A 19,969-nucleotide genomic window follows, 5' to 3' on the forward strand; every position below is an offset into this window, starting at 1 on the left:
GGGGCAGTCAGTGCATCCTCATGTCACAGGCACACAGGGTCAACATTTCCAGCCACTTTTTAGGTTAGTCCTCAAAGGTCCACCACCTCAAGAAAGTTTTGTTCCAACCAGCTAGCAAGAAGAAACAAGATAATTACAACCTACTTACCGAAGAAGGAGGTGGTGGCTGGACTGTGTAGGGAGGAGGTGGTGTGTCTGTTATTTCTGGATCATCATGTTCACTTTCACTATAGCATTCTGAGGCAGACATGGAAAAATGAGCAAAAAAGAAGTATTAGACCAACGCTTACTTATTCCTCACAGCATTGTGGTAACCAAAGATCACCAAATAGGATGTCCTGGGCTGAGGACCATGCTGTAACATCAATGTCTCCTACTGTGAAAATTAACCCACCTGTGGTAATGTGATACTACTTCATGGCAGTATTTTTTTTCTTTTTTTTTAAGTAAAAAAATCTGCTATGGCTGGAAACACTAGGTGTCCCTCCTCTAAATAGCTTCACAAATAAGTTTGGGTGGGTTTTTTCCTCCCTCCCTTTCTTTTAAAGGCTGCATCATTTGTAGTCTAAGTTAGGGAGACAAGTTGCAAGTAGCAGATGCTGTCCCTTAATCTCTGTAACTAGTAAGTTTTCCTGGAGCTAGCAACAGGCACTGGTGTTTTGGCTGCAGTTTTGGAGGAAACAGATTGCTTACATGGTGCTTTGGAAACCACAGAGCAGCCTTATGAGAGTCTTCTGTCACCACACAGTAACTCACATAGGCACGCCATGTGGTATGGCAGTACATGTGCAGAGCTAGTACTAGAAGTAAACACAGTACTTTAGCACTATATGCACCACTCATTTTTTTTTTTCTCTTTTTTTTTTTAATTACTATTTAATAAAAAGTAAGCTGATGGACTCTCAATATCCCTTGACAAGTGGCAGGCAGGTAATCACATTGTTATTTCTTTCAACTACCTGTGTAGCAGGTGAAAGCATAATCTTAGATGCTTTTAAAAAGTGGATTAAATGAAGTGCTAATCATTGATAGAATGAGACACAAGAAAGAGGAGGCAGTAAGTTGCTGGTTCCTATTCCCAGGGTCTGGCTGCAACCACCGAGCAAGATCACTTACCTCTGCTAAATCTCCCAGCACATGTTGGTCGGCAAGTGGTGAGCAATTGTATTGTGCATCATTTGGTTTTGTTTTTTCCTTTTGAATTTTATTCCTCTATCCCTCCCTCTCCTTTTCATCACTACTATTAATATTATTCCACTACTATTATTATTTTTATTACTACTACTACTATTGTTGCTATATTTCATTTTATGCCAATTATTAGATTATTCTTATCTCAACCCAGAAATTTACTTATTTTCCTGATTCTCCTCCCCACCCCATGAAGTGAGTGAGCAGCTGCGTGGTACTTGGTTGCCAGCTGGGGTTTAATGACAGTCCTTTTTCACTTCCAACCCTTACAGCAGCAAGTGCTTGCATCCTGCCCTGCACCACATGTGAGGGGTGACAGTGCTCATCCCCATCCGACAGAGCTGGGGACATGAAAGGTTGCAAAGACACAGCTGGAGCTTAATGAGGACAACCTGAGTGAGTACCAAGGGTCAGGAGAGCAGAGGCTGCCCTGCTTCTGCATTCCCCATGCGAGCTAGCACTCTGCACTGCCTCTCCCTCCACTGCTGCTGCATGCAGCAACTTGTGCTGTCCCAGGGCAACTGGGACTCTCCAGTGGAAACATCCCACCAGGTCTCTCCCCAAGTAGGTGAGGGTTGTTTATGTTCTGGGATTACTTTGTAAGAGCTGGACTTCTGGGTTCACACCACTAGAAAGCAGTGTGTTGGCACGGTTTCTGGGAAATCACCTGTGATTATCCCATCTTTTAACTAAATACCCACATATCTTCTTTTTTGTGCTTGTCATTTGGGTGTTTTAATAAGTATAGTGTGAGGGGAACAAATTTTTGAGAGAAAAGTTTTATACGTCAGAGATAAGTTTCTATGTTAACAAAGTCAAATTTAAAGAGATTCATCACTTTTTCTCCCCATACTGCCTGCAGAACTATAGGGGTTTTTAACAGCATAGTTGCTACTCTGTTTACTGGAAATATGTGCTGGCACATCTTCGCATAAAGAACTAAAACTGGCTGCAGTAAGGCCTATATCAAATTCTAAGGCTTTATTAATGCCTTCTTGAATAACTCTTAGCAAAGAGCTTATTGTTTCTACAGCTCCTCTTTTAGGCACATGGAAGAACTGAAAAAGAATCAACAGCTGTTTCTGATACTCTGAACAGGCAAATGGGGTTGGAGGGGGGGGTGTTAAAATGCATTGAAAGTACATGAATACACAAGAACTGCCATAACAAGTGCCAAGACCCTCCTGAAGAGTTATGATGTGTGATACAGAGGGGAGAACCAGGTTAGTAGGAACAGAAGTGACTGTGGGTAAGACAGCGTTTTTCTGAAACATAGCAATGCCCCTGCAAGGGCACGTCCCCTCAAGCATGTCAGTGGGGTGCTAAACCCATGCTCAAACGCATGCTCAAGGCTGTTGCTGGAGCACCTGTGACAAAACACACTTGCAAAGATGAGGATGTGCTTGAAACCAGAACTGGAATGCCTTTTTCTGAAGTGGAAGTGGGCCACCAGCTTTAAAAGCTGAATAAATCTTAACTATGTTATGTTCGCTGCAGGGTACTTAGATAACCTAATGCAGAGGTTGAGTAGATTATTTTGTATCTTTCTGTCATTTTTTTTTTTATTAAGATTAGTGGGCTGACTCATTTTGAATTGAATTCTCAATTCAGCCAACACAACCAACGCTACGTTTTTTGAGGCTTTAAAGAAAAATTGTTTTCATGTATAGAACTTTCATGATCTTCATCTTCCATCCGACTCCTGCTTTGTGAAAACATGGACAACATATTTCAACACTTCCTCCCTGAGTACAATTACCATGCAGCTCTTGCTACATAGTCTAATACTCAATATAGACCTTTATCCTGATTATCTCTGACTGTTTTTATACAGTATTGGGTTCAAAGAGGACACATGCATTTCTGAGTAACTTGGGAGCATGGGAATTAACAAGTTTCCTAACAAGAAATAAAGAGGAACCATTAACTGAAAACAAAGAAATTGATGAGACCTGCTGAGTCTTCAGAAATTGGTGGTGTGTATGATTACGAGCCCTAAAGCTGCTTTTATTATCAAAGGCAGAGTATAAATGGAGCCAGAATATAAACAGAGCCAGATCAAACTGATCAATAGTGCAATTACATGTCCAAAGCCTGGACTTAAAGCATAACCTTATTCTGAGAAACTGCAAAAGGGATGCAGACAGGAACATTTCAATGCTTAGACAAAATGGGCTGCACCACCTAAATGTTCATACTACTACAAATACCTGTTTCTTCTTCATGACAGCTCATTCACAACCTGAGAAGTTCCAAAAAAGACACTGGGTACCAATACCCTAAAAACACAGGGTCAAAAGCCCAGAAGATGTTACATGTTCCTTAGATCAGAGTCCATCCCTGGTGTGTTAACATAACACTACACACAGCACACTTCTCATTCTAAACAAGCTCCCAGGATGTGTCCTCACCAGCAGCTTTCCCAAGCACTCTGACAGGTGACTTGCTTTGTCTCTGCCCAGATTTGTGATCTGAGTGCAGGTACCCTCCCCAAAAAATGTTCTGTTAGGTCAGGGTGCAAATTAAGACAATAAATAAATTGATAGGGAACTTTTAAAATTACTCATTCCACAATGAACACTTAGACTTGGCTCTGAATGAACTTGTAGTCATCAGTACACCACTACTACCACCCCCGAACATTGCTGTTATTGAAACCTTTGCACAAGATGTTCCCAAGCTAGAGGGCTCCTGGGCCACAGCACAACTCTTGTAATATACCTTACCAGCTCAAAACTCAGAGTAGTACAGCTCTTTCTCTTAGTATTTGGTAGGCTTAGCAAGCTGGCAAACTGCTAGAAAGTAGTTACACACCTTTCACAAGACCACTGAGTGTCTCAGCAGCACTGTTTCTCACCGTTGATTCTTTTTTCTGTGATTACTCTGTGCTATGTCAGTGTGTTTCTCTGAGCTCAGTCGGTAGATGGACCCAAGTTGACAATTTCAAAGAAAGAGCTGACAAACATTTGGCCAAGCAAGAACTGTGAAGAACATGATGTAGTTACACACTGAAACCACCATTAGGAGCATACCTTCCTCATTCTTCCCATTGGGTGCCTGAGGGTCTACAGCCATTCCCAGCTTACTTAGCCACCTGTATTTGAAACAGAGGGAATATAGAGTTAGGGGTACTTGCATTGCTGTTCAGTTTTGCCCCTTTCAGATGCATCTGTATCTATTTTTATTAACCTAAAGATGTAAAATATTTCTTTCTATTTCTTAGATCAGATCTTCTTTCTAGAAAGGCAACAGTTATCTGAATTCTCCCTGTGGCGAGCAGGACTAGTTGCCTGTGACATCTTTCCCTGACCTTGAAAAGAGCACTTCTGATGACCAAGGAGCTGCATTCGTGGAAGCTAAAGGAAAAGTACCTGTGCTGTATCATAATGTCAGTGGCTTGGCCCTGCTCTTGAGGTGTCTGTCATCTGTCACCTGAGACGAAGCAAAAGGCATAGGAGCCACAGGAGATGGTGTCAGCTGCCCTGGCCAAAGCTATCACAGCACAATCTAAGAACATAAGCCATTTAAAACCAGACTTTCTGACCATTATATACTGCTTTCTTCAACTCTCTATGTACTTCTGTTTTTACTAAGTTTCACTTCCTTTGTTGCTTTAAGCTATTACCAGAGGTTTTTTTCATTGATGTTCCTAGGTGGCTGCATTTTTCTAGTGCTAGAAACAATCCCTAGATATAATTTTTGTATATTGTGTTTGCCTGTAGTTCATTCAGATCTGTCCAGGTTTTAAGAAACAACTGAAAAACCTGAAGCCTTTCGGATTAAAACTCAATGCCTAAATAGGGAAGGTATGAAGAGCAGGAACTAAGGTTCATAACTCTGAAAAAACATTGTGTCTGATCTTGATTCTACTGAAGCAATGGGAAATTTGCTAGTAGGATCAGTGTCGAAGTAGCTGGATTTTTAGACTGCAGTATGAACAATAGAGCCACATAATTCAAGAAAACAAAGTATCATTTCTGTAAGAGTGGATTCTTGACTTTCTTCTGACAATTAATCATAACAGAATGATATTCTAAATTTTAAAAATCCTAACAAATGAAAAGGTTTGCTAAAAAATCCAGGACTTCATTAACCACAAAGACAGATCACAAGCAACTGCATACAACTGGCCAGGTAAATGCACTCAGCTAGCCAGCACACGTTTACTTCTCATGTGTGCATGACAATAGCAAATACATGCCAAATTAATGAAGCAAATGACTGTATTAATAAACCCACTATTGATTTAGTAGATATATATGCATGAAGAGTTACAAAAGGTCATGATCCAGAGAGCATTTATGCACACCAGTAACTCGACATGCATGAATTCCCCGGTGAGTTCAGTTGGAACCACTAACATGCATATGTATTTGCAGGAATGGAGCCAAGAGAACAGATGTCTTTTAGTCTGTTTTGACATATGCGTGAGTATGCGTGTACTTTATGTATTAAATGCATGCATTTTATACTTTGCCAAGGAAAACATCATCAGTTACAACAGTGAGGAATTAGTATTAGAGCAGTATAGTGCAAGCTGCTCTAACACCAGGCTACCTAGCTTTAAGCCAAAATGAAATTTACTTGAGAAGTGGAGTTTGAAGAAAATCGTTCTGGGGACATAAGAGCTGGGACACCTGCAGAAACTTCAATCACTCACTCACATGAGACTAAACATTTCAAAAGTGTCATTAAGACACTGAGAATTTCCAGCTGGGCTCCAAACTGGCTATTAGCACTCACTAGCGTCTTCCATTAGCTCTAATTTTCCTTTTGCTTCTCCCTTCATCTTTCCCCCTCTTCTCTCTCAACCAGGGTTACGCTTTCTACAGAAACACTCCTGTCCAGCAGTCCCTCATTCTCAGTCATCCTCAGCCCACCTGCCTCAAGAACTTCTCACTCCATTCAGGAGCTCTGGTAGGAAATGCAGTGATACAGAAACGGATGGTTATCTCCCCATCAGCATGCTCTGTGCTGCTCCAAGTTGTAAAGGACAATACATTTTTTCCATCTCTATTTACTTGTAAGCATCTATAGAGTACAGATTTATGAATAAATATGCAAGTATGTACACTACTGTAGTATTGTGCATTCCTGTATTTATAGCCCTTTCAGAAGATCACACAGGTTCTCTCAACCTCTGTCATTTTCTGTTGTTCTAAGTATTTATGAGGTTCCCTATTTATAGAGGGAAAGAACAGTCAATGCTCTGTGAAGAAACTCACAAATATCGCCAGCAGAGCCATGATTAAAATCCTGACCTGACTATCATAGGCACGCTCTTCCCATTTAAATTGTGTTGCTCTGAGTCCAGTATTTGTCCATTTAATGCAATAGCATTGTGAACAGACTGGAATCTGGAGTAAAAAAGACAAAGAAAATACGAGATGTATATAAATAGGCCCAGACTGGATCAATAGCAAATAATATCTATTTCTGAAAGCTCAGTGGTTTCTAATATATCCATTTTACTTTTTTCATATCCATTTTACTTTTTGCATTTAAAAACTGCATGAATTAATTGTTACAGATATTTGTGGGAAAGATTTATGATCTGTCATGAGGACTGGTTAACTGCAACATAGTTTGGCATTGAAGTAACTGCTTACTTACATTAAATAACAGCCCTTTCTATCCCTTTAACCCTCCTTATTAACTGATATGCTACTCTGAAAGCAGACACTGTTATATTCTAGCCCTAGATCACTTCTTGGACAAAACAATATTAAGCTTTTCCCTCCCTTTCTTCCCTCACTTCTCCCGAGGTGATGAACTTGTTATCAGATCTTTGCACCTCTCTAATAGAAAGGGATTTATACTAGCAAATGTAGAAGATTAATATCAAAATCAGGCTAAGAACACAATTCTGATTCCAACTGTCATAAGTGAACAAATAGCAGTAGTTTCCTTCCATACAGTCACCAGAAAACAAAACAGACCCAGTAATTCCCCAAATGACTTTGTCAACAACCACTTGACAGTGAAAGAATGAGTTTTGGAAAGGTGTTCTCAGGCGTGAGACAGGATGAAACATGGCCAGTCGCTCCTACTTACGTGTTCATTTCCAGAACATTTTCTGCCGCAAAATAAAATGTCTTGATCTGTGGGTGGCTGATCTTAATAGCACTTTAAGAAAAGAAAAATAGAAGAGATATGAAGAAAACTAAAAATAGAAGAGTTATGAAGAAAACTAGTTCCCATAAGAAAGAAAAAATAATAGCTGAATGGATTATTTAAAATATTTATTCACTCCAATATATTAATCTGGATCAGTTTATCCATCCATATAGCTCTTTCCTTAGAACTCTTGTCTATTTTTAGCTCATTTCCTAAGCCATACATTATTCAGAGGGTATAAACTAGAGGAACTAAAAAGGAAGGTATAAAGAATAAAACAAAGACTTCCGTTATTCCATTACATAATTCTGTTGTGTGCCCATATCTCAAACACTGTGCAGTTTTGCTTCTCCCAGCTCTGAAAAGCAAAGTAAAGCTAAAAAATATTCAGAGAAAGCACCAGGGGTGACCCAAGGTATGAAACAGCTTCCATGAGTGGTTAATTAGGCTAAGACCCCACAGCATGGAACACTGATGGCTGAGGGAAGGGACATGTTATACAACCAAATGACAAGCTGCACACAGCGGGTGAATAGTGACTGACTCTTTACTGCCTTTTCCAACACAAGTTTTAGGAGGCATCAAAGAGGCAACTAGGTGGCAGGTTTGAAACAAGCAAAATGAAGGTAGTCCCTTGACTATCTCCAACAGTTCACCTGTTGGTTTCAGCCCCAGTCTATGCTTTAGTTGAGTATTCACCGTAAGACTTTTCAAAGTAGTTTGGGGTTTTTTTCCCCTAAAACATAGTGTCCGATCCTGAGACTGCATGGCTTCCCTTTTTTGTTCCTTGGTAGGTGACTGACCCTGTCCCATGGAAGCACATGCTGTTTGGCTGGGCCCCAGCTGACACAGCAGCACTGGTTACTCTTCACAGTTGTCCTAACTTAACCTATCCCATGTAAGTGATGAGTATGTGTTTCCCTCCCAGTCATCAACAGCCAACAGCTGCAAAAGTGAAGGGCAACATTTTCTCATGGTCCTGTACTATGTGACTCAACCTTTCTTCTGAGAAAACAAGATGGGGCTCCCCATATTCAAAATAGCTGTCTCCTTTCTTTGGAGGAGTCAAACCCCCAGTTAATCTCAAGAACACCTACAGCTAATCGCAGCATGAGACCTTAACAGAAGAACAAAGGCTTTCTCTTGAGGGACAGAATAAAAACCATGTCAAGCTTACAACTTTGAACAGCAGCAACACCCCTCCAAACCTTTGAAGTGTATTCAGAAGCAGCTGGAAGTCAGTGCTGCATATGGAGTCTGGAGAGAATATGTTGAAATGTGTACCTGCTAAACGAAGTTTTTATTCCCTGCACAAACCAGAGACTTCAATACAGCCCAAGTTCTGCTGCACCACAGCAGCCTAAAGAATAGTCCTGACCTGGAGGGAAGCAGTGTTACACCCCCGTTGACGCCCTCACCCAAGAGAAGGTATCTGAGATAGACTACAACTTACTCATAATCAGTGAACAAAGGGGGGGCGGGGGGGGGGGGGAATAATTTGGCATACTGATCTACTTTTTTATTTGTGGTTTTAGCAGAGCACAACTGGCAGAGAATTTTCAAAAATCTTTTTACAATATGGGTTTCTTTCAGTAGCTCAATATCTCATTATTTATAAAATACAGAAGAGCTTCTCACAGCTTCATTGTCAGACACTACTGATGTTTAATTCCTTGCAGCATTGTAAAAATCATGCAAAAGTAGGGATAAGAGATAAACTTACTGCTTTTTTTTGCATTCAATTGCTTGGTCCACACTGAAGTCTGGAAGTCTGATAAATCCTTCTGCTTTTTCAGACTGAAAAAAAAAAAAAAAATCACCGCATCAACGAATTGGTAAGCTACCAGGCTCAATGCTCAATGATATTTAACATGCAAGTGCTTGTTTTTGACAGTTTTTTATACTGTGAAAATATATGCTTATCACCATGGGGACAGATTAACATCCTGTTTCAGGCAGTATTTGGGAACAAGAAATATTCCTATACGTATACTACTTGCACAAGTCCTGGATGCTAGAAAGCCGCTGCCCTGTCTGTGCAAGTGGCAGAGTATGAGCATAGCATTTATTGTACAATTCCAAATATCAATGTGCCTGAAGAAGGAAGGATCCTCAACTTGTACAAGAGTGCTGAGGTAGATGCCCTTTCTTCCCCTCCCTGGAGCATTTGTATCAGAGCATCCTTGCACAGGGATCATGAGTAAGTCATAAGTCTAGTCCAGAGTCTGAAATTTTCAAGTGCAAAACTTAGGTTTGGATCAAACCAGGACCTGAAAACAGTGGGAAGGTGGAGGAACCCAATTCCTTCTCAGCCATCAGTGATCACATAGCTTCTTTCAACAAAGAAAAGCCACACTTTGTGCATAGACCACAGAAAATGAAACTGCTGATCCTCAGCTCTAAAAACAGAAGCTTCTCAAAAGAGATAGATTATATAAAAGAGCACAAGTTTGAGCTATATCCTCTGGTCAGGTCTGGATGTTACATACAATCTCAAGGGAGCATTTGTTCCATTGTACAACATGCATCCATGTTACACAGATACATAACAGTACCACATATAATGATTACGTATATTTGAAAAAGACATGTCTATAGTGACAGGAATTCAAAAGTGAAAAAGTGACCCAAAATGATCCTAGGTAGAGATGGAGGGGGGTCTTCCTGGGTAATTGTAACATGGACCATTTCATATACATATATATATATAACTTATATGGGCCTGTACACGAGTACTGCAGAAGCTTCCATGCCAGGAGGTGAAATGGTGCAAGGGGATGGTCCCACACCACTGAGCGCTGTCAAACACCACAAACCAGCCTCAGATGGATTTGGCCACCCAGCTGCCACTCCCCCCAGAAATTCACAGGTATGGTACAGAATTTAACAAAAGCCATGCAGACATTTACAGTACATTGATTATATGCAGTCATCTCTTTCTGGATAAGAGAGGATTTGCTGAGCATTCACATCTCTCTTCTAGGTCAGCTGGACTCTGCATCGGAAAACAGCTCCAGCAAAACTGGAGTTACCAGTCAGCCTCAAATCCCTGTTCTTGCTGCCTGCAGCTGAAACCTCTCCCTGTACTACATCTACATTCACCTGATTAGCCACAATAAGACTAGGCACTCCTCCTAAGAGGAGCAATAATGTAGACAAAAGTCTGTAGCACATAATGTTCGGAAAAAAATGTACTTTCCGAAACACAGTGTTATCTCCTGAACCACTTTTTTGCTGCTCCCAGCTCTTATCCCTGAGCATATTGAAATTCAGAAATCATACACTAACGTAAAGCAGGTAAAATGTACAGAAAAATTACAAAGACAGAGCATAAATGAAGATGACTGACAGCATCTCAAGTCACACAATGCATGAATATGAAAAGACTATAAAAAGATGTTCATCGAGATTTAATGCTTGGAAGTATGAATCTCTGGGAACTGTGATATGGATACAAAACTGATATTTCAGTGGGTGGCTTCTGCGCACCTGTGCATATCTGTTGTCTGGTATATAATAAATCACAGCATAACCATCATTCCTGCAGTTTTAATGTGTTAAATATTCATATGAGAAGTTTACATTTTTCATCTTCACCAGTAAATGGATAGTTTTCCCTGCTCCAGGACAGGGGGTGGAGGGGTGGAAAAAGCAGCAGTAGAAGGGAGGTTTTTTCTTATTTTCTTCATTACAGAAGAAAAAATGTTTATCAGCATCTGAGCTGAAAAAAACTTTGATTTTGCAACATGGCTTCATTTGTACCAAAAAGTGCTTATTAGCTATTGTGGGTTTTTAACTTTCTCTGATTATATTTGTATCTGTCAAACTTGTTTAGAACCTGGCTTGGGGAGCTTTTGTTTCCATTCCATAGGTTAGAATGTAGTGAGACTAAACTCACTGAGATAAATTAATAATTAACTAAATAAAAAAAGTTACAGGATTTTTTAAGTCTTTTTTTTTTAAAATAATAAGTGTATTTCAATCAATTAGACCTTAAGCTAGCATTTCCATCCCAGATCCATAGTACACCAGGTACACTGAGATGAGTAGGGATGAGTAAAGGAGGAGTTCTACTCATTGGCTGCATTGCATTAAAGTTAGAGAATACACTATCCTGCATTTCTGTACCAAAAAGAGTGGTCATTTACTAGACCAGGTGCAGCAAGGACACTGAAATTCCTGTTTGGTTCCCAAGACCAGCCAACACCAGAGACCACCCTCAAAAAAGCAGTTCATGAGGTATCAAAGCCATTATTACACACACTGATGGATGAGAAATATATAGTGTCAGCTGTTTCTCTGCAGTATGAATAAATAAACCCAGTTAAAAAAAAAAAAAAAAAAAAAAAAGATCCAGAAGACCCTACATGAAGGAATATACCCAGGTCCCCCTTCTCAGCCACACACCAATAACTCCATGGCCTGAGCTAGGTAAGCTATCAGGTGGGTGAGTGTGTGACCAAGGTCTGGGGCGGGTTGGCCTTACATGCTATGAATACAATCACAGCTCAGCCAGTTTTATCTGTTGGTGCAGGAGCCATTGGTCTAGAATGCATCCTATAAATTGTGCAGGGTGCTGCACAAGCACTCATGAGGAGAATAAGCCCATGCAATGGCATTAGATAGGTCACTGTCTCAACAGTCAATGTATACAAATATTTGAACATTCAGGTTCTGTACTGAGACTAGTGAATTATCAGGACCCTTTAAGCCAGTGTGGGGACATTCACCTGAGGTGCTCTCACCCATATGGAGGTAGAACTTGGTCTTGAACCACTGACATATCCAATGAGTATCTAAGTTAGAGGAATACTCTGTAAATTGCCAATGAAAATAGATCTGTAGGCTTTGATTTCAGTAATTTACATTTACCAGTTTTACAACAGAGAAATCCCCAGACTTCTTATGCAGTATTTGGCATGTTCCAGTTGGTAAAAGATTATGTTCTCTCATATGGATTCTTTCTCGATGCATTCAGATTTTATATTAATTCTGTCTGTGATTTCACATTTGTGCATTTATAAGGAAATTTTAATGTTTCATTTTATGTATGAGTGAAAGAGGATAACAGTATGAATTTATTTTTTTTAGTGCACTATTGGTAACATCTTAAATGTGCTATCTATATAACAGAAAACAGGAGTCTGATGGGTATGTAGTTCCATAATTATCAGAAAAAAAAAGGAAAACAAATCATAACAATAAAACCTTATGAGAGTTATTACAATCACCAAATAAAATTCCAAATAAACACTAGGGGTAGAACATGTGGAAGTCATCTTGTTGGTCATTCTTGGAAAAAAAATGGCATTTTCAAACATTAAAAGTGTATGGAAGTCCTAAATATTTTATTTTCTCAAAAATGTTACCTTTAATGTAGCTTTAAGCACGCTATTAACTCACACATTCCACTCAAAATTCCTTCAGATTTTATTGCAATGCTGCAAAATAGCCCTAAAAAACTCAGATTAAAAGAACCTTGACCTGTTTCCTATCTAGTCAGGATGTTTAAAATAATAGGCTTTTATGTCTTGTGGGTTTTATGCAGGCTAGCCTAACATATAAATCTGTGCATTTTGCTATGCCCAGTTGTAGGAAAATAATTTCAATAACAACAACTGTCTCTGCAAATGCTTGGGGCAAAAAGAAAGTAACTACTTTTTCACAGAAAAAGCTTTTCACTCAAAAAAAAAAAATTAAATATATTTATGAAACATAATGCATTCATCCAATGAAAGAGACTGATGTCCTTTTTAGCTTGCCTCAATACATTGCCTAAATGTTGTGGCTTTAGGAGATTTAGTAAATCATTTACTAGGCTTTTTTCAATATTTAAAGTGAATGTAATGGTGCAGAAAGAGTTTTAAAAACAGTGCTGTAAAGGGGAAGTAACTAGTTATTGTGGAACAGCTCCAATCTGCGATTCAGGGTACTCCTCACGGCTTCAAAGTGTTTCAGTGCTGCCCCCAGAAGACCCTGTGTTGGAGGAGCAGGTCAATCCTCAGCCTTTTAAGTCATTTTTGTCTCCGCCAAGTACACCAGTGAGACAACCTATAGAGTTGTGAATAATTTGTGTAAGATATTGAACCAGAGGTCCCCAAACCATTCAGCACAATCAGTTGACATCAATGACTTTTCATCATCCACGTAAGCAGCTGCTATAACTTAAAGGTAAAAGATTTCTGTTTTAAAAGACTGCAATTATACATCTCCTGGCAAAGCTGTTAGAGTGAGGACCAATTTAAATCCAGCAGACAGGCAAAAAAAACCCCAAAGATAAATAGTGACAGTAGATCACAGCCTGCAACCCTTTGATTTTATATTTATATTTCTTTTCAGCTGAATCCCCATGACAACCATCGTTAACACATCCTGCAAAACTGTATTTCAACTCTACTTGGAAAACCAGCTGAGCTATCCTAAAGGCCACAAGACAGAGGCATTTATGTCCCTTTCCAGTCAACACGATCCAACATGGTCACAAGGAGCCAGGAGCCTGGGATTACACATGAAGATCATCCCCGCCACCCCTCTTCCTATGCAAGAATACTGATCCCTCTGGGGTTTCAGTATAAGAACTAAACTGCTTAAGGAACAGAAAGGGTCACACACTGTCCTTTTTAAATAATTTTCTTTAGGGCAGCTGCCTACAGAGAGCAGTACTCGAAAGGGGGAACCAAATGCTAACGAAAAGCAGTTGTCCAAGAAGTCTGGTGTTCCTGAATGCACCCAAGAAGTCTGACTGATCAGATCCATTTTCTGATATTTTCTGTTTCCACTGCAAAACCAGACCTTCTGTGTTTCTTCCTTGCCCAGACATCTTCCCCTCCCCAGACTGGGGCCACGTATATGCTGCAGACAGGTTTACCTGCCTCATTGGTACCCATGCTTTACAGAAAGAGCAAGCCTATGTGGGAAGATGTTTCAGGGCAGTCTACCCAAGTCTGCTGAGACCACCAGGGCCCTGACTTTGCCACTCACAGTACCTCAGTAGCTGGTCAAAAATTAATTTGGATTTGCCTGTGTGGTCTGATTTGCTTGCAGTGAAGGAGAAGCTTGACTCTTGGGGTGTTTGATCTGCTATCGCTGACCCTTCTCAGCATTTTACTATTTTTTCCTCTTTTGAGCTGTGGTTTTCACAATGTGTTTTATGTTAAATTGAAGGAAATACCATCTGCAAATGTCACACACAGTGACATATTGCCTTCTCCAATCTGCCTCATGTGTAAGATGCAGTACCAGAGTGGCCTGAAGGTAAATTAAATCAGAGCAATAGAAACATCCAGAGCTTCTGAGGTGCCTGAAGACAGACTTCACCAAGAACATGATGTTAGCTGAGGTTACCTACCCAAATCCGGGACAAAGCACATTCCCATACAAATTCCACCCACACTCTATTTTCTCCATCTCCATTAGAAAAAAAGGTCCAGCACCCTGTTGCTATGCTACAGTTGCCAGTGTCTGGTTGACTGCAGTTTCCACACAGCCACAAACAAAACACACTCATTTCTCACAAGAACAAAACTGGTCAGACAGAGCTAGAGGCAGCCAGTGTGCCCCGGTTCCTTCAACCTCAACCCTGCTCCTCTGCCACCACCTTTCACTTCAGCTTCTATAAGAGGGTCTGTCATGGGAAGTCTCAGCCATGTGAGGAGCAGGGCTCCTCTTTTTCAACACAGCTATGAATTAAAGTTTGTCATCTTGGATGCCCCATTGGGACTGAGGATGAACTCCATTGAAGGCAATGGAAATGCAGACAATATTAAAGCTAGGCAGATAGTAAAAAGAAATATCAAGCAAGCAAGTGAGTATGTCACCGTTATTTCTGTTTCATCAATCTAAAAGTGAAAATATCTGTGAAAATACAACAGGTCTAATTAATCTTAGATATGACTCTGAGCAAGGCCCTGGTCTCATCAATTTAAGTAAGCAAATCTTAGCAAAAGACACCTCTCCTTCCCACACCCCATTGTTACTGACATTACAAATGTTGTCTGAATCTACAGTTATGCAGAGGTTGCACTTTAAGTTGTCCAAAGAAACCTCAAGTTTTTAATGTAAAATAGCATGTGTGTCAGCAGAAGTTGAAAGCAAAGAGGTGCTATCAGCTAACAAGTTTGCAAGAACTGTGATAGGTGAGAAGTCAGAGGTCACATCAGCCAACAGTATTTTGAAGCCATATGAACTCTTTAGAGCATATGAAATAAATCGGAATGAGGGTGCCACCGGTTCTTCAGCCTTGTTCATTTTGGGGCAGTCAGTGACAGCCAGAAAAGCAGGCATGGACTAAAAGGATGAGTTTACCCGACTGATGAATGCTGTCTAGTAGCACTGGATCAGCATGACTATGGTTTCTCTGGATGCCAAGAGCAGAATTTAGCCAGGTCACAACTAAAGGAGGTAGAGGACTTTTCACCTCTTCCCCCACTACCATTCTCTTCGCAGAAGGCAAACTTTGACTAGTTTTGCCTTGTTTTATTTCCTCCCAGCTTGACTGCTCCTCAGAATAATTCCTTTCTGACATTGCACGTGTCTAAAGGACACATCAGCCAGCCGGCTTACCTTTCTTAACATTGCTTGGCCAGAAGTACTACTGCAAGCAGTGATTTAGAGCAGCCAATGCTAATAAGGGGTTTGCAGGGTATTAATGCTGCTGCTGAGTATATCTGTCAGGCCATGTCTTTCAAGCAGAGATATTGTAACCATTGGAAAACAAAGCCCTGTTATTCTTTTCTACTTTTCCTATTTCTTTTCTTTCTCCTTCTCTCATGCATGTATTTGACTTGACTGCTTGAAGGTTCCTTTCTTGAAAGGAAGCTATATCAGACAACCACAACACCACAAAAAACAACAGCCCAAGACCAGCAGAATTGTTTTCACTTTTCGTCAAAAAAAGAATAGCTAATACCATCTTTAAATGCCAGTCAAAGTTTTTATTCTTACAAAAAACCCACCACTGTACCCACAACTAAAAGGAGAATGTGAAATACTCTTTACATGAGTAAAGTTTTATTTAAAGTAATAGGATTTTTATTATGGTTTTAACTATTTCATTTGTTCCCTGAAAGTAAGCAAGATTTTAGTGAGGATTACTGCAATAGAAATGAACAAGTGGAAACAATCCAGACTGGATTTAATTTATTTAACTGCTCTAAGGATTAATAAGGATTTCTTTAACCTTTATCCTTTTCTGGGCTTGGGACATGCTCATTTCCAGAGCAGCCCATTTGCATTTAGGGAACCTGATGCCCATCCACAATTCTACACTGAAGCTGCTGAATTCCAACCTATGTTGCTGCTGGCACCCCCCAGTCCTCTGCATGCCCCAATTCTGGTCTCTGTCAGACCATCATCTGAACATGATAGGAGCTTTTTTCAAGGTAGCAGTGCAAGAGAGCAAAGCAAAGAGAATAATTATGTCTGAATCTTCCTAGGACAGGCAAGACACCCTTTCTGCCCCATCAAGCCGAGCTGTAGCTAACAGCCTGGAGTAAAGCCAGCTGTCCTCTCGGACCCACTGCTTCTTTGCACTCAGCCATAACCTTTCACTGAAAGGGTTACTCTGGATTGCTAATTATGCCTTCCCCACCCCTTTTCAACTTTTAATTCCTAGTTTCTTCAACTCATTACAGGAATTCAAGGCCTGCTGCTCTTTATCTCAGACTATTTCCCGCTTGCACTGTAAGTAGAGTAGACTACTCGAGCTGGATCAGCAGAAAGAGAAATGCTATTCCAGCTGTCCTGAGGAAAGCTCATCCCCTGAACAGAAAGCTGGACCTTGACTTCAAAACACTGTGTCCTCCTGCAGATTTGACTTTTAGCATCAACTCGTCAGAGCAGGAAGCTAAACATCAGCAAGAACACGAGAACCTTAAATAACAATTCTGTGGATGAGACACCAGCAAGACCAGGAGTAGAAACATCACCAGCTGACAGTGCTTGTATCTGCAACCCTACCCCAGTGCAAACTGGGGAGGTGGGGGGGAGCAGGAAAAAAAAAAACAAGAAAACAAACAGACAGATTAATCTCAGTGTGGAAGGGGATAGAAAGAGAAGCAGAAAAGAGACTTCTGAAAATTAAACTAGAAGTGAAGAAGTGTTCCTGTTTTGAGCATCTGCAAACTACCCAGCCCAGGAAAACCTTTCTCAAATTCAAATGCTTCCAGTGCCTGCAAAGAGCAGCTCTTTAAAGTGCAGAACAGACAGCAAGTTAACATTTCACAAGTACTTGCTGAAATAGAAAAAACATTCTGCTTGTTTCACATTCACATGGACGCTTCCCAGATTACAAGAAATGTCAGAGCTGAGAAATGCACATTTGTACATCTCCAGGATGCATCTAAATTGTGACCCCAGCTTCCCTTCTTTTGATCCCAGCACACATTTTTTGTCCAGCACCCAGAGCCGGACAGACGCTGTACTCACCAGCTGACTGCTGTACCAATACAGCGATGACTCCTTGAGCACACACCAGAACTTTTTCCATTTGTTGCCAATGAAAGCTCCTTTTTCTTTCTTTTTGTAGAGCCATCCTTGGCAATCAGCTTGCCCCAGCTCTTTACACGATATCCTCCGTCGGCTCATTATAAAGAACCCTGTGCCATTAAAAATACAGTGGTGTTTGTTTAAAAGTCATTACCAGGAAAGATGTAGCTGGCAATTAAAGATATCAACCTTACTTAGCAATTTCAGCGAGTCAGCCGAGCATATCTTAAAATATACTTAGAAGTCGTTCAGTTTTATAATGGCTGTGACAGTAACACACATTCAAAAGGCATTCTGATGTGGAGAAACAAAATATTAAGCTACAGATAATGCAGATGCTAATTAAAGCTAAGATAACCATACAGGAGATTTTGTAAATTAAAAACATATCCTTTGATCTTTTTAAAAGAAGCATGCATATATTTCCCTTCTCACAGCTGCACTGAAAAGAATACATCTATTTAAGTCAGCTAGAGAAAACTATTATGCCAAGTACATGAAAACCGCGTGTGTGTGTGTGTGTGTGTGTAAGTGCAGGCAGCTGATTCTACCTTACTGATTTCCAGCTTTGTTTCAACTAACATACCGCAAGGATTTAGTCCAAAGGAACAGCCTGTTGTCATTTTTCTCAGAATCGGTGCAAGAATCAGTGGAGTTAAAAAGCAGCCTTCTACCAGCTGAGTAGCAGTATAAAATCCTCACTCTCCCAAGAATAAGACATACTAAGAAAATAACAAAAGAGGAACCCAGGATAGAAAAGAAAAAACAATCTCTCATTACCTTGACTTTTCTTTTTTGCCTTCTGACGCAAGGGAACCTGTAAGAAATGCAGGAAGGAAAGAAAAGAGGAAATTTCAGATTGTGTTGCAACATTTGTGTAGAAAGGGGAGGGGGAAGCTAGAGAAGGACGTGGTGGTGATGCTGGTGGTATATGCAGGATGGAAACACATAACCCACTCACTGCTGAAGGGATGTTAGCAGCTGAAGCATAAAATGTGTTAATTAAAATTGATGTATATCTAGTTGAGCAAGAGCAAGCGTAACTATTATACATGTGTCTATCTACTAGTGCTTCCTGTTTCACACCCACAGGCAGCTTCGACTTTGCTGCGTTTGCCTGAATTGTATTCTGTGTTTAGAAGTTAAAAAAATATAAGTTAGGAGTCCAGCATTTTAATGCTTTATTATGATCCACAAGAGGGATTTATAAATACGGGGAGATTTAAAATACATGCCAGGTGTCTGCTTGATGTTTAGCTCATTCTAAGAAATCCAAAAAAAGAAAAAAATTGGATTTTCCACTCCTGTTTTTTTATTTAGTGCACAGAATGTATTTCCCCCTGTAAGAGTTTCATAACATTTCTTTTACAAAATTAAAAAAAAAAAATTCACGTGAACCTGACAGATTATCCAAACCATAAAACATAAACATGCTATAAGTTTGCCATTCCATATATGAAAGTTTTAATCACTGCAAAAATAACACAAATTAATTATATTTACTCCTTTGCAGTCTATATGTTTCATCCCACACAAAAACATAGAAAATGAAACTAAACCAGAAAACTATGGACCAAAAAAGACATCATTAGAAATGTAAGGTCTGGCTTTTGAAGTAAATTCTCCGCAGTCAGGCTGGTTTGGTCATATGATTGTGGACAAAGCACTTGACTCCTCTTTGCCTCAACCTTTCCACCTCTAGCATGGGAACAAAAACATTCACCTTTTTTCTATTTTTAGGAAGGTTTTGAAGCTTCCAAATGACAAATGCTGGATAAGGTGACGTATGATTTATTATGCCGGCCACAACGTTGCTATGCAAAGCCGGTAGCTACCTGATCCGCTGCAGAGCTACGCTATGAACATCCCTAATGCAACCCCTCTGCCTAGCCAGCTGGCTTTTCAGGAAAACAACCACCCATTTCATAATATTCTTGAAGGATTTGATGGCTCTTTTCACAGGGGAATTATAGGTGAGTAAAGCTATATCATCTGGAAACAGTAGAGACCACTACCACCAGTATTTGCAAGAGCTAGAACTTTCTGTAACCAATGATCTTTGCATCATGTATCACAGACTACAGAACCGTGTATGACAGTCGTGTGCTTATCTGATGCCTATTTGAGATGACCTGAACAACACACTTGTGGGAGGCTTTACCAAGAATGAATAATC

At 40.1% G+C, this 19,969-nt stretch overlaps 1 protein-coding gene across 2 annotated transcripts in view; it reads right to left on the reverse strand.

The window, feature by feature from the left end:
• Positions 1-19,969, reverse strand: part of IPCEF1 (interaction protein for cytohesin exchange factors 1) — a 64,466-nt gene that overhangs the window by 24,281 nt on the left and 20,216 nt on the right. Inside the window, exons 3-8 of one of the 2 annotated variants that reach the window (XM_040597392.1) lie at positions 18,574-18,610; positions 17,734-17,903; positions 9,032-9,105; positions 7,246-7,317; positions 4,224-4,285; positions 149-237 (exon numbers count right to left, since the gene is read on the reverse strand). In XM_040597392.1, the coding sequence (XP_040453326.1) occupies positions 149-237; positions 4,224-4,285; positions 7,246-7,317; positions 9,032-9,105; positions 17,734-17,903; positions 18,574-18,610 (504 nt within the window). Of the gene's footprint in view, positions 1-148; positions 238-4,223; positions 4,286-7,245; positions 7,318-9,031; positions 9,106-17,733; positions 17,904-18,379; positions 18,552-18,573; positions 18,611-19,969 lie in introns of those variants that run through there. The other variant, XM_040597393.1, reaches the window with a different exon arrangement.

This window comes from Falco naumanni, chromosome 6 (assembly GCF_017639655.2).
Source record: "Falco naumanni isolate bFalNau1 chromosome 6, bFalNau1.pat, whole genome shotgun sequence".
Lineage (NCBI taxonomy): Eukaryota > Metazoa > Chordata > Aves > Falconiformes > Falconidae > Falco > Falco naumanni.